At 53.1% G+C, this 14,920-nt stretch overlaps 1 protein-coding gene across 1 annotated transcript; it reads right to left on the reverse strand.

Moving 5' to 3' along the window:
• Positions 1–4,259: 4,259 nt before the first annotated feature.
• HINFP (histone H4 transcription factor) lies at positions 4,260–12,641 on the reverse strand. The gene is made up of 10 exons (XM_067565193.1): positions 12,452–12,641; positions 11,826–12,005; positions 10,697–10,923; positions 10,246–10,357; positions 9,418–9,570; positions 8,525–8,602; positions 8,301–8,421; positions 8,001–8,139; positions 6,630–6,754; positions 4,260–5,836 (listed from the first exon to the last, which is right to left on the reverse strand). The coding sequence occupies exons 2-10, from the start codon at positions 11,986–11,988 to the stop codon at positions 5,314–5,316; spliced, it is 1,641 nt and encodes a 546-aa protein (XP_067421294.1). The 5' UTR covers positions 11,989–12,005; positions 12,452–12,641; the 3' UTR covers positions 4,260–5,313.
• Positions 12,642–14,920: the final 2,279 nt, after the last annotated feature.

Here is a 14,920-nt window from a genome sequence, read left to right on the forward strand (position 1 = left end):
CCTACCCAGCGCTGGGCATGCGACTGTGCTGGGACGGGCCTTGGCAGCAGACTCGGTTTGGAGAAGTGACTCTCACCCTCTCCACTGATGGGGGAAGTGAAACAGAAAGGAGCACGGAGCTCCTCTGCCCCGAGATGCAGGGGTGAATCGAGGCCGCCAGCCAAGTCAGCCGGCCTCACCAGACTGAGCCGAAGCTGGGGTGTCTGGGCGTGGCAAGGAGAAATGGAAGGACGGGTGGAGGCTCTTTCCCAGCTCTGGGCATGGAGTGGGGTGGGCGCAGTTTCAGGTGATGGCACCATCAGCTCTGTGGCGTGGGAGAAGGGGTGACCTCCCATTATATCCTGCCGCAGGGGCCGGGACACAGAAGGGTGGGGTCTGCTTAGGGCACTGCCAGCCCATGGCCCTGCGGATCCAGGAGGGTCAGCCTGGGAAAGCACAAGCAGCAAACCACCCCCTTTCTTCTGGGGACTCGTTCAGCCTGCAGAGCTGCTGCCTGTCACCAAAGCAAAGCTGCTTTGCCCTGCAAGGACAGTGACCAGAGCTGGCCGGATCCCCATACAGCTAGTTCCCTCCCTCGTGGCTCTAGGACACCATATGGTGTGTAGCAAATGCCCACCAGCCCACGCCTCCTGCCCCACCACTTACCTTCCTCCTCACCAGAGCCAAACCCAGCCAGCGTGACTAAGACCAGGAGTCCCAGCTCCACGGTGCTCATCGCAGGCCCAATCCAGGGCCCGCTCCACATGCTGCCCTCCTTAGTTGCTCTGAAGTTTCCAGTCCTTCCCCCACTGGCCCTGGAACCAGTTTTCAGAAGACACAGCGTGTTTGCTTTTCCATCTCCCAGGGGATGCTTGCTGGGCTCGGCTGGCTGCCAGCAGGGTCTGGCTCTGTCCCAACCCAGCCTTCCCATGAAGGAGGTCAACTCCCACCTGCTCAGGACAGAGGCACCTCACAGGTTGGGTAGCGGGTGGGGCTGGAGAAAGAGGCTTCCATTTAATCCCCATTCTCTCTTCCCTCCAGATAATCCTCTGGCAAAGAGATTACCCTCTGCTGTGGCTGCAGCGTTTAAAGGGACACCTCCCCCAATCCTATCACCTACAAGACCTCATGGGCCAGAATCCCACAGAGGAATGGCAATAAAGTTTCAGTCTGGGCCCTATTCCCTGGCTTTAGGCTCGATTGGTCCATTCCAGGGACAACACGGGCACTGCCCATCGACACAGCTGTGGAGCCCCAGGTTCCTTGCCCCGAGCAGTGCCATGGAACAGAGCTGGAGACATCCCGATTCACTGCAGCTTTTGGCAGAGATTTTGTTCTGCAAGGTACCGCCTAGGCCCTGTTGCCTGGAATCGTGAAGGCATCCTCGGTACAACAGAACAGAACCAGGTCATGCCAAGCGCACAAAATGAGATTAATCTATCTGAAAGGCGAAAACTACCCTTTGATCTCAGGAGCAGGCATCCCTGTCCCTGCAGCCCGGACAGGAGAGCTACACCTCCATGGATGCCTTGTTCGGCTCTCCATGGCCAAGAGGCGCAGCTGGCTGAGTGAGCGCTCAAGGGAATTCAGAGCCAGCTCTGCAGCCTGGAAATCCTTTGGCCATCCACGCCAGTCACAGCATGGGCAGGGTAAGCTTCCCCCAGGGCCCCTGGCTGCCTGCTTAACTCCAGCCTTGTGACCCCACCTCTGGGGTGGGGCACTGAGTCTCCAGGGCCCATTCACGCCTCTGTCCCAGATAATCCTCTGAGGCTAACAAGGGAAGAGTTAAATGCCAGTCGTGAAGGTGTGTGCATATGATGTGGATCTCGGTCGATGGGGAACTGGACTAAGAAATCCATTTGACGCAGGCCTCCAAACCACGAGAGGATTTTGGTTGCTACTGTCTGAACTACTTCCACAGCAGCGGCTTTCCTCGCCCACCTCCCCATGGGAAGCTTTTGTCCGACAGACAGACACTCTCCTTCCCACCTTCCTCCCTTTACCTAGGCCTGGTCTACAGTAAAAAGTTACCATGGCATAGGTATGTCAGTCAGGGGTCTGAAGAAACCAATCCCGACCGGCATAGCTATGCTGACAAAACCCCAGTGTAGACAGAGCTATGTTGATGGAAGAGTGCTTCCATTGACATAGTTAACTTGGTTCAAGGAGCTGGTGTTCCTACACAGGAAAACGCCTTCTGGTGACGTAAGCGGGGTCGACATTACGGGGCTATGCCAGTATAATCGCCATAGCATAGACATACCCTTAGGCTCGGAAGGACGAGAAACCAACGCGAGCTTCTGCACTCTGAATAGGCAGCCTCCCCTTGGGTGCTGCCCTCCATCACCTCCTGCTTTCAGGACACAGCTGTGAATCATGCTCTTAACTGGGTCTGTAATTAGGAAGCGAGCAGATGGCCAGGGGTTTTACGTAAAGTGATTTCTCCATTGAAATAACCTGGAGCTCCAATGGTTTCTGCTCTACTGAACTACTCTCCAGCAAGGAACGGGAAAGACAGCAGCCACCACACCACATCACAGGGGCTGCTGAAGTCAGAATCCCGCTGCACTGCTGGAGGGAGGGTCCATTGAGCCTACACACAGCAATTGTTTCCCTGTCAAGAGCAGAGCAAGATACCCAGCTCCAGTGCCTGCTGCACAAGCCAACTCCCTGGCTCCCTTCAGGGTCCCTCAAATCCAGCGCTCTCCAGTGAGAGCTAGAGTCCTGCCTGAATTATTGCCACCAGCAAGTCCCGAATGCAGCCAACGGAAGAGCTACTTGAAAAATCCCCCACCAGGAACGCCAGCACTGCAGGCTGGGGAGGTCAGTCAGAGCTGGACAGAGGAAGGCGATTCCGCTTCGTGGAGAATTCAATTTCAAAATTCTCCACAAACCAGAATGATCATTTTCCACCCAGCTCGACTGGAGCCCCAGCTCCGCAGCAGTCTGCTGGGCGGGCTGTCCCGGAGCTAGGCTGCTGAGAAGCCCTGAGTCCGGCTTTCAGCGCTTCCAGGCTCTTGGCTGTGGAGGGGCCAGGCAGGTTTCAGCACAAACCAAAACCTTCCATGGCCCTGGATGCAGCTGGCAGAGGCCGTCTTGCTGCACCCCCAGTAACGGGAGGCAGCTCCCCAGTAAGATGAGCTCCGTAATATACTGGTTAAGGCGATTACAGCTGTCCTGGGAGAGCAGCAGGTGCCCCCGTTAGGAGGGTCAGCTTGGAGCAGGGAAGGCTGTTCCAGGATTAGAGAGAGCACAGCACCTCCGAGGGAGCTGATCACCATCAGAGCCAGGCTACCTTTCCGAGGGACAGGGCCTGGCTTCCCATTTACTTGTCCTTTATAGCCATGCTCCGGCCACATGCCAGTAGGACTGGGTCAAGCGTGTCAAGCAACCAGAACCAACACAGGCTAGACAGGAGCCAGCTGGAATGGACCTGCTAAAAACCACCTCCAACAATGATATTCGGCTAGCGCCCTTCAGCCAAAGACAAACTTTTCAAGCAGGCCTCACTTCATCCACCCCTGAAAATGCACCCAGCTATGGGAGGAACCAGCACTGTTTGATTCCCCACAGCAACACGATAAAACGGTTCAGGAAGGGAAGAAACTAACAGAACAGTGTCCTGTACTGAGATGGCAAGGAGGATTAGAGGCTCAGGGGACCATAATTACCCACGCTGAAGATTAGCCAGGACGGAGACCTCCTAACGAACTTGGCATAGCAACCCCTCACAGATGTGCCTATTGCAAACACATCTATTGATGACTTGGACAGCGGGAGGGTTGCAGAGTGGTCTCGAGTCTACAAACTGAAGTTGAGAACGGAGACCCCCTTGGGATCCTGTTCAATGAAATCAAACCATCCCATGAAAGAAAGAGGCCAGCTAGCACGGCTTGGTCCCAAGACAGAGATTTGCTTTTCAAGTCGACACAAAGGTTTCTGGGCCAAGGGAAGTGGCTGAAAAGTCCATCTGCAGGGAAGAAGGCTGAGGGAGTGCTAGATCCAATCCGATGAGACAGGGGGTATATGGAAAGCTACAGGAGACACAGAGCAAGAACAGACGCTCCTACACAGAGCCTGGGCATCCGGCTGTATGAAAGTGGCTGTGTGTGTCCCTGGACATGCCAAAGAGATGTGGTAAGAGCTCAAATTTCAGCCGCACCCTGGATGTCACAAGGATATGTGACTACAATCCCCAACCCCTTGGTCACATCCCTGCACTAGAGCACACGATCACCACATTGACAGGGCTATGGCAGACAGCACACACTTACAACCTGGCCAGGCACTCAGGACTTTTATTTATTCATTTTTTATTATAAAAGTACTTTCTTTGTACAGCCAGCAGCCCAGACCCCAACATGGGGAAAGCCCTGAGCAAGAACCCGAAGGGAGGACAAAGGCAGTGCAGAGGTCCCCGAGTGTTAAGAAAGGCCCCCCAGCTCACACCAGCTCCTCACCGAAGCATGGGGGAGCAGCAACCTGCGAAGGGACAAAGGGACCCATCGGCTGTCCCCGCTCAGATCAACAAGGGGATGGGGCAGTGACAATGCAAGTACTAATAAGGGATCAGTTTGAGCGAGCCAGAAATTGGACATGTCTGAAACAGGGTCAGGGCGTCTTGACCACACAAGGGCAACGAGACACTGGACAGAATGAGCCTGTTTAAGGCCAGACAGCATCTCATGAGACAAGCCAATCCCCCTGCAGCTTCTGCTCAGCAACGTGCCAAAGAGGTGGAGACAGGGACTGAGCCTCTTAGCAGCAGGAGTCTGACCCTTCTGCCAGGGACCTTTGTGGGGGAGGGAGAGGGGAAGAGAAACACACACAGCCCAAACCTCACCCCAACATGGGATTGTGGGCCCTGAAGTCACAAAGCGTTTGTGCTGGAAGACCGTTCTTCATCTTCCTCCCAGTTCAGATCCCCTTTCCTGCCATGAGAATACCCACTGCCGCCTTCCCCTCCCAGGGTGATGGAAGGGAGATGGATCCTTCTCTCCTGCCATGCACTGACCAGAGTTTTCCTCAGCAGCTGGTTTGCTCATTCCCTACATCAGGTCCCCGAGCCTAGTGCAGTTGCTGCTCAGTGACAGGAGAGCTGAAGGCAAAGGGAGACAGCTGTAGTTGCGGGGAGGCTGGGTGGGTGTATGCTCAGAACCTTCTCATGGGCAGCACCAACTCCACCGGCTCTGTACTCAAGGAGTTTCAGTAACGGACGTCCAAGGAGCCCAGCAGGGTGACGTAGACTGCTCGTGATTCTATCCTTGCCCTCCTGAGTGGCAGGAGACCCCTGAATTTCTTGAAGCCAAAGTGCAGGGAGGAAGCACCGGCATCTCACACAATCTGTATCCCCAGCTCCTCAGCAGTCTTCTGTAGGCGGTCCATGACGTTCTCCTCCGGCTCCACGGCGAGCTCGCTGGGAACCGGTGCCTGCTCCTCTGAGGGTGCGTTGGCCATGACATAGTACACCGTCTCCTTCTCCCCATGCTCGTTGGTCCTGTTCACCACACGGATGATGGGGCTGGACGGGACGCTGGGCTCTCGGCCCGGCGAGGCCTCAGCTCTTGGGACGGTGCTTTGCTGAGCTGGGTCAGGGTTGGCAGCAGCATAGGACAGCTGTGGCAGCGTGGCCACCTGTGACTCCATGTCATTGCCCTCCTCCAGGGAGGCCTCTGCTGGTGGCTCCAGGATAATGCCCTGCAGGTTGCCCTCACCCTCTGTCAGCACCAGGCACTCCACCGTGCCATCCAGCGACTCGCCCTGCTTCTCCCGGTCCTTCAGCAGCTGCTCAGTCAGCTCCACGCTTTCATAGCGCACTAGCTGCAGCCGCAGGTAGCCATCCTCGTGTTCCTTGTACCTGGCAGGCCAGAGAGAGGGAGGGATAGCAAGGGTTAGAATGGGCCTGGAAGGCAGATGCCTTGTGCAGTTACCAGCGTACTTGTGCATCCAACACTGGGCTACACGACTATCAGTGGCAGTTGCTACCCCAAAGAGGTTATTTTGCAGCACTGATATTCCAATGGGGCAGACACCCCCCAGGACACAGTGCCCAGTGTTTTAAAAGGCAGGATGGTGGGGATAAGCATGGTCAGGGAGGGTAAATCCTGAATGCAATTAGTTCCTTTCATCCCCAGCCCCTAACAATCCTTGTAGCAGCCACATGCTGCATGGAGAATGTACATCTCCACTCAGGCCACTGAGTTTCTTTGTCCTGTCCAGTTTCCATGATCAAATTTGAAAGCCCACCTTTGCTTCCTCACTCTTTTAAGCCCTGGTATATCTGGGGGAGACTGTGGCTTGCTGGAGATTACACCGTATAAAGCATCCTCAAAACATGATGGGCCTTAGCCTGTGCCGACACTTTCTCAGGCTGACGAGAACTGGATCTGGCTGCTGCCTGAACCTGCTAATTCTACAGGAATTCCAGTAGATCTAACTAGTCTCTGATCTGCCACTGGAGGCTGCTAGCTAGGTACTGATATGGCTCCCATCACCATAACATCAGAGAACGTAGAAGCAACCACCACCCCTGCACGACGTTCCCATTGAGCCTGCTTGAAAATCCCCTAGTACCCCTGTGGTTTGAGTGGGGTAGTGAGCTTTGCACGGCTAGTGAAGCGGAGACATGGGAGGGGCTGGAGATCCAGTACCTGAAACGAGGATGGCCCGAGGGCCACTTGAACTGGTGTTTCTTCCTAAGGTGAACGGTGAGGTTGTTCCCACGTGTGAAGCACTTGTCACAGACGTGGCACTTGTACCGGGGCTCCGAGTCACCCTGGGGAGGGGTCGGGAAGAAAGGAAGGATGTAAGCGTCACTTGATTCAAACCAAAGTTGCTGCTGTGTGGGAAGCCAGGTTTCTAAAGAGGGACAAATGTCCTTCAAGTTTTATAGCAAGCATCATTGTGGCAAAGGAGGGAGACGAGTAACACTTCTGAAGGACATGTCCAATCCATGTGACGGAGGGTATCTCGTTACTTAGGAGAGCTCCTGCCTGGGCTAATAACTGTTCAGGACTGCTTTGCAAAGCGGCCACAGAATCCTAGAAATGTCAGGCAGGAAGGGACCTCAATAGGTCATTTAGTCCAGTCCCTTGCACCAAAACAGGACTAAGCAGGACAAACAGAAGGCTCATAAAATTAGTACAATTGCCAGGTTAGTGGACAGCGCCCAGGAACGGAGAACTCTCCCTTGAGCCACCCTTAATAGCCACAGGAAAAAGCAGACAAGACACTAGGCACATACGTTAACACACCGCATCACCTGAACCACTGGGTCTGTATGCCCAGTTTTGGTTAGTGTTCTCTGCGCCTTCAGTGTTTTCAACGCAGGGACCTGCTGCTTGCTTGTGAAGGCTCACCTACTGTTCAGTACAACTTTGCTAAACAGCAAACACTTAAGAACTGCTGCTCTTCCCGCCCCCCGGCCCTGCATTGAAAGGGAGAACAATTCCCTATTCCCCGCCAGAGAGCATAGATCAAGAGATTAGACAGCCAGGAGAAACCCACCCTCCCCAGATAACTTGTGTTGTGTCATCGGAGAATGAGAACACATTTAGTCATTAGCACAGCAGCAGGCGGGGGGGAACGGAAAGGACAGAAGAGTCAATTCCTCCCCAAGCTGATGTGCACCAAGCGCAAACATGGATTGTTCCAAATCTACGGTGGGGGAACGAAGCTGAGTTTCCTGTTGGTGTTTTATGATCCTCTAGAGGGCTAGGACGGGTTTGGGAGGAAGAACGGCTCTGGTGGGAGTCCGGAGATGTGAATTCAATTCCCAGCTCTGACAGACAACCTTGGACAAGTCACTTGGTCTCTCTGTGCCTCATTCCCCCGTCTGTCTAGCATGGAGGACAGTATTCCCTTCCTCTCACCCTGTATCTTTATTTAGATTGCAAGCTTTTCAGTGCATGGCTCCTCTCTCCCTATGTGTATGTGCAGCACGGAGCACATTAGGCCCCGACCTGGCTAGGGGCCTCTCAACGTTACTGCAATATAAACAGTGGGAAGAGTTCCCTGCTCACCTCATGGACTTTCCTGTAGTGCAGTTTGATGGAGCAGAGGGAGCGTGCAGAGAAGCTGCAGGCCTCGAACTCGCAGTGATAGGCCGACTCTTTGCTGTGAGTGTCCAGGTGTTTCCTCAAGTCCATGAGATTTTTACAGCTGAAAGGAAAGAACACGGGGATGAAGTCAAATGTTTGTGAGATCCCCATCCTATTCTCCCCTACCCATCAGTGGCTCTCTCCCACTCCCCAGCCTCTGACAGCCCAGTCCCCACACAAAGACCCACTCCAACCAGGGAAGTACAATCACAGGGCTCCCACCTGTAGTCACAGTAGTCGCACTTGAAGGGCCGCTCCTCGCTGTGCCGGAAGCGGATGTGGTTGCGCAGGGAGGACGGCAGCGGGCAGGTCATGTCGCACAGGGGGCACTTGTAGTGGTTTACTGCTCGAAAGAAACGAGAGGAAAGCCCATCATCATGGAGCGGGGGGAGGGAAACACACTCGCCAGAGCGCCAGCTGGAAGAGAGAGAAGGGCCTTTACTCACCATGGTTCCTCATGTGATCGCGCAGCAGCCTCTCGGTAGCAAACCTCTTGGAGCAGTGGGAGCACTGAAACCTCTGCTCTGTAACAGTGGGAAAGAAGGGGGGAGGTGAAAGGACAGAAAGAACAAAGCAGAGCGAATACAGCACAGAGAGCAACACACAGGGGAGAGAGAGTTTGTTGTATCAGAGCCAGAAGCCTTTTCTCCTCACTCACAGCCACTTTGGACATTGCGCCCTGGTGAGAGCACCACTGTAGCAACTCTCTTGCCTCCCAACGAACACAGTCCTCCCGGTACTGCCACTGCACGACTCAGGAAGCAACCCCAAAAGCAATCCTGCTGCCTTCAAGGATGGTCATCAAACAGGTCTAACCAGGAATGAGACGCGTGGGAGCTGGGGACATGCAACGAGAGCTGGGAATGTGCACAGGGCTCCTGAAAGGAGCTAAGGGGAGACCAGCAAATTCCTTTTCCTTTTAGCTACAGGCCTAGCCTGCAGTGGAGAACACACAGCACAGTGCTGACTCCAGCACCCAGTACGGCACGAAGAAGCTCAAGCAGATTTTAAATTAATTTTGCGCTAGCACAAGGGCCTCATTGCCCGCACAAGACTTTAGTCCCATGTCTACAGAGCAGGAATGGCACTGGATACAGCGAGACAAACCTCCCCTTTTCCTGCCCCACCCTGCCTGAGAGGGGAGTACAGTTTCAATGGCCTACTCAAGCCGTTGGGTTTCCCTGGCAAGCCTAGGGGCCAATCAGGGCCACCATTCATAGTGGTCATGCCCTGCTAATGCCTCGCTCCCAGAACAGCGATAGCTGCTGATAAACCAAATGACTCGCCTAGAAATAACAGGGTAGATCAGTGACAGTCCCACCCCCAGTCAGGTGCTTACGATCCAGGGCGGTCTGCCGGCGGATGTGGTCAAAGAACTTGGTGTTGTTGGCAAACATCCCGCCACAGGTCGGACAGGCCACCACCTTCTCCTGCGTGTGGCTGCGCAGGTGTTCCCGCAGCTTACAGCGCCCTTTGAAGGTGCAGTCGCACTCTGAACATAAGAGGCAGGGAGATGATTTAGCTAGGGGAAGCTTCCAGTTTGCTGTTCTGCTGTGTGGGAGGTTAATGCTGCCCCCAGTGGAGAGCTAGGCCAGACATGCTGTAGCAATGTGGAAGACTGGATACAGGCCTACTTACAGCATGGATCTGTCACTCCACAGGACACATGAGCAGCTGAGGTAACCATGTGAACATGAAAGATCTCAGTTATTTTTGAAGTTAAACCGGCACTTCCCCTTGCTGTTCTGTTCAGGGTTGCCAGTGGCAAGAAAAAGTTCAGAGGCCTTCTATTAAATACCTCAGCTGGATTCTCTGGGTATCGAGCCCACCCATGGAGGGTAGTTTCCAGTCAGTTCTCTGACTGACATTGGGTCGTTCGTGGGCAGCATGGGCACCTCAGCAAGTTGCCTCTGCATTTTGGTTTATGTGGCCCTCCAGTGGGGAACAGGGTGAGGCAAGACCCAGTTCATCGGTGTTTAGAAAGTCCTGGGAGAGCCTCAGTGAGAAGGTGCTACGGAAGGGCAATGCTTTGTTGTTTGTCAGCTACTCCCCAACCCACCTCACCACCCCGGAGAGCCTGCCAAGTTCTCACAGGCGCTGGGACTGTGTTTTATTTTGGGGTCCTAGGGTTCCTAGACGCTACACTACATTACATAAAATAAAATACCTTTCCAGCCACAAAGGACTACATGGTTCTCTTTCCCAGCAACCTTGTATTCTGAACAGAAGCTGTGATCTTCCACATGCCTGTAGAACCATTCAGGGTTATCAAAAGATCTCTGTTGGGAGTAAGGAATGGGAGACAAAGATAAGAAAACGGGTTAGCGCATGCATGGTAAGGGTTCTGGCATAGGTCAACCTTGACAGACTTTTTCCCTCCGCTCCCTCAGGGTACAAACACAAAAGCACAATCCAGGCATCCAAAAGGTCTGCAGGCCTTCCCCAGAAACGAGATTTCATTAGCTTGGAACAAGTAAGGCCTGGTCTGTGCCACAGCTTGAACTGGACTGAGATGTCAAATGTCACACCAGATTGACAGCCAATCTCCCAGTTCTCAAGCATACCCCCCTTTTTCTCCTGCTCCCACTTGACTGTACACCTTTCCCTGCAGCCCTCACCTCACAGTACTCCCACAGACACAAGAAGTTTTCCTGGATCTCAGGGATGATGTTCCGACTCTGGAAGTCCAGCTGACAGCGGTTCACGTCTGACTGGCTCTGCAAGGCCTGCAGTCCCCACTGCTTCAGCTTAGTGTGGTAACAGTGGAAGTAAACATGGCGGACCAAGTCTGCTGAGCTCTCTGGGGAGCAGAAGCCACATTCCTGCCATAGACAACTGTATTCTTCTGCAACACAAACAGGAAACACGCTTATTTGCTACAGATTTTCCGTAACTTTCTTCCAGTTAAAGCTTAGGGCCTCATAGGCAGGGAAGAGACAAGCTGTCTTCGTAGCCTTCCATCCCTGAAACTGGTGGGACCACCTTCTCATGGGGAGAAGAGAACTCTCATCTTCCTACTTGTTCAGTTCTGGGCTCTGTTCTAGAAGACTGAGCCTCTGGCCTATGATCCACTACAAAGGCAGCCAAGACCTTGCATGAAGACAGTCAATATAAACATCAACTATTTACAAAGAATAAAAATAAATCTCCTTAGCTCTGTTAATAGAATCAAGCATTCACAGATCCCAGTCCTGTGCTCAGAATGCTAGCCTGTGCCTCACTCTTTATTTAAAAAGAAATATATAACCGAAAATTACATTCTGGGCCTAGAATTAGTTAACACTGTTATGCATCTCACTGAACAGTCCAGCATAAATATTATAGATTTAACAGAAGTCACATAATGAAGAGGATTTTAATTTAAGGATTTGCTATTGCCCTTTAATTCTACAGGCAATGAAGGATTGTTGTGTCAGGTAAGGAAGAACGAAAGCCCTTCAGGTTCCTGAAACCAGCCTGTACTGCAACATAGACTTGAATCACAATCAGACACTCTAGGTTAATTAACAGCAGAGTGCACTACATCTGCTGGAAAGTTTATTTTCCTACCAGAACACAGAACGTGATGTCACCAGTGGACACAGGGTGGCATCAGCCTCCCTGGGAAATTTACGACTGAAATGTCTCCATGTCTATCAGGGTGTTCAGAATAACAAAGGGCGCTTACTGAATGACCCACCTGGTGGCTCTTCCTGCCCAAGAGTCCTATCTAAGGGATGGTTTTTAATTGCGCACAGGGCCCCTTACCAAGAGGATCCATCTCATCCCCATCTTCTCCGCGAAGATAGCGCTGCAAATGCTCCGAGACGTGATCGCAAAACTCTTCCATCTTCGAGGCCACGTAGCTGCACAGCTCCCACTCGCACTGCAGCACCAGAGTTTTCTTACTGCCGGCCTTCCCAGGCGGCATGGTCAGCGCCTCGGGCCCTACGAGAAGATGTGTCAAAGACACGAACACATTGGAGGGGCGGGGGCGGGGGCGGGGGGTGCCGGGTCTGTGACAAGCCCGCTCGGGAATAAGGCGATGCAAGGCGGAGTCCCAGGAAAATCCTGAACGGGCCCCTCCCCCCCGAACGTCGCCAGCGGGGAGCCGGCACCGAAGCGCAGGGAGCGCCGTGTGGATGCGAACCCTACCGGGGGGGCACTGGGCGGGCCGGGCCGAGCCGAACCCCGGGGGGGAGGGGCACTGGCCGGGCCGGGCCGAGCCGAACCCCGGGGGGAGGGGCACTGGCCGGGCCGGGCCGGACCAGACCGGACCGGACCCCAGCGGGGGGGGGGAGGTCCTGGCACCCGGAGCCCCCCAGCACCAACGCCCCGGCACGGGAGGGGGAGGGTCGGGGGAAGGCCCCGCGCGGGACCCGGCCCCTCGTTACCGGCGGCTCCTCGCTGCCACTCGCCGGCGGCGGCTTCCCTCCGCCCCGCGCCCGCCGGGCGGCGCACGAGCCCTTTGCCACGAGCCGGCCAACCGCAGCTCCTCCTCCTCCTCCCCTCCCCCCGCCGCAGCCCGCCAGCCAATCGCAGCAACGGCACGCGGGGCCGGCGGGCGGGAAGGGCTCGGCCGGAAACGCTCTCCCCTCCCCCCGCCAGGCCGGGACACGAAGGTTCCGGCCGCCGGGCTCCACGGAAGCGCCTCAGGTTGGGACCGGAAGCGGAAATAACCGACGGTGGCTGCCCTTTTCTGGGGGGGGGGAGGGTCTGTGTACACTAGAAACGTGTCTTGACCTCCGACCCCAGCTGGGGTCGGAACACTCAGCGCCCCCCTCTGCCATTTGACCTTTGAACTCTGGGCCCCTGCTGTCTGGCCCTGACGTTTTGAGGCCTAGACATTCAGAGCCGGCTGGGCCGGGCACGGTCGGCGAGCCCTGAGCTCCAGGACAGGGGGCGTCCCAACCAGGCGGAGTCAGGCACCTCGGTGAGCTCCTGACCTTTGACCTCCTGAACTCTGGCTTGGGTGGCCCTTTGAGCTTCCCCGCAGCCAGGGTCAGGGCTGTCAGAGCAGGCGCTGGAGGGAGAGGACGCCAACCCCTCTAAATCGCCACTCTTCTGCCACTTCTCCCTCTGCCATCCCTACAGCAGAAGGCCCGGACCCCCTCCCCGCACCCCTGGCAGGAGTTGCAATGTCCAACCATATCAGTCTCTGACCCTGGTACGAACTTGGGTCAGTGACCCCACTGGGCCTAGAGCACGAGGGCTGTTACTGCAGCAGAACTCAGACACACTCCACGTTAACACACACACACAAATAAGCACAAATGATGCACACACTACAAATACACAGATAAATACACGCAGTGCTCGCACACTTAAACATACATGCGTATCTAGTTTAGGGCACCGCACTTTAAGAAAGAGGTGGAAAAACTGGAGAGAGTCCAGAACAGAACAACTAAAATGACAAAGGGTTTAGAAAACCTGATCTCTGAGGAAAGGTTAAAAAAATCTGGGCATATTTAGTTTTGAGAAAAGAAGAATGAGGGTGGACCAAATAGTCTCCAACTACATAAAGGGTTGTTATAACTGGGATAGTGATCAATTGCTCTCCATGTCCACTAATGGTAGGACAAGAAAATAATAGGCTTAATCTGCAGCAAAACTGATTGAGGTTACATACTAGGAAAATTTTTCTAACTATAAGGGTAGTTAAACACTGGAATATGTTACCAAGGGAGGTTGTGGAGCCCCTATCATTGTAGGTTTTTAAGAACAGGTTGGACAATACCTGTCAGGGATGTTCTAGATGTATTTGGTTTTGCTTCAGTGCAGAAGGATGGACTAGATGAACTCTCAAGGTGCCTTCCAGTTCTACATTTCTATTATTCTAAGGTCCAAATCCTTAAAGGTATTTAGGCATCTAGTTCCCATTGAAACCAATGGGAGTTAGGCACTTGAATATCTTTGAGGATCTGGGTCTGAAGCCTTAAAGCCAGGTTAGGAAATAATGTTATCTAATGTTATCCTCATCCTTTCCTAGCCAAGGAACTCTCTCATTCTCTGGGACCAATTTATGATTTATCAATAGTGAACCTCATGGTCACACTTCTAGTTTACCATGATTACTCAGCTATAAATGCACCATTGGGCCAGAGGAGAGGTCAGGGGTAAGCCTCTGAAACTTACTGGGTGTGATTTTTATGCCGAAACTGTTAATATTTCATATTGGGTTTATCTTTTATTTAATGTTGAAAATCATGAAGGCCAATGCGAAAAATCATGCAAATAACTGTAGGCAAATAAGAGGCAGAAGTTCTGAGTCAGTCAATACAAAAAGCGATTCTGCTGTGAAAATAATACACAGCACTGGAACTTTGAAACCTTCCTGCAGTATCTTATTTGAGAACAATGCTTTCTTGTCTTCCTTTGGTGTATGTGTATAACCAGGATCATAAATAATGATTGCATTGCAAACTTTTGTGGGCCATAATTTGAACAATTTTCCCCCCTCCCCCTCCCCCATGCTCTCTTTGCAAAGTCCATCTAACTATTGATGTTTTCTACCCCATATCTGCCACTGATTAAGGAATTCAGGCAGGATCCAGATCTTAACGTTCAATGTCATTTTTGCCAAGCAATAATATCACTGCCGGTAGCGCAGCTTTTTTTATGAGTACCAACAAACACGTGTCTACATCCACAGTGGAAAGATACAAATTATTTAAAGGAACACTTCAGGTGCAAACTTTTCAGGGAAAACTGTGTTTAAAATTTGGAGGGGGGGAGGTGTGAGATGGAGAATCAATTGTATGTTTAATCTCTTCAGTTTTTCATATGTATTTTTAAAGCATTTTGCTTCCATCTTAACATTGTGGTTACTTTTTTGCTTATATATAGGACTTGATCCAGCA

This window comes from Emydura macquarii, unplaced genomic scaffold, assembly GCF_026122565.2.
Source record: "Emydura macquarii macquarii isolate MOO-44397 ecotype Brisbane River unplaced genomic scaffold, CSIRO-AGI_Emac_v2 contig_312, whole genome shotgun sequence".
Lineage (NCBI taxonomy): Eukaryota > Metazoa > Chordata > Testudines > Chelidae > Emydura > Emydura macquarii.

What these genes read in the sequence shown, in the direction of transcription:
- HINFP (XM_067565193.1), bottom strand. Translation starts at nt 11,988, where the DNA reads ATGCCGCCTGGGAAGGCCGGCAGTAAGAAAACTCTGGTGCTGCAGTGC. An exon ending in GGATGAGATGGATCCTCTTG is followed by an intron (nt 10,924 to 11,825) that starts GTAAGGGGCCCT and finishes TTTGTGTTGCAG; the next exon opens with AAGAATACAGTTGTCTATGG. An exon ending in TCGGGCCATCCTCGTTTCAG is followed by an intron (nt 5,837 to 6,629) that starts GTACTGGATCTC and finishes CTGGCCTGCCAG; the next exon opens with GTACAAGGAACACGAGGATG.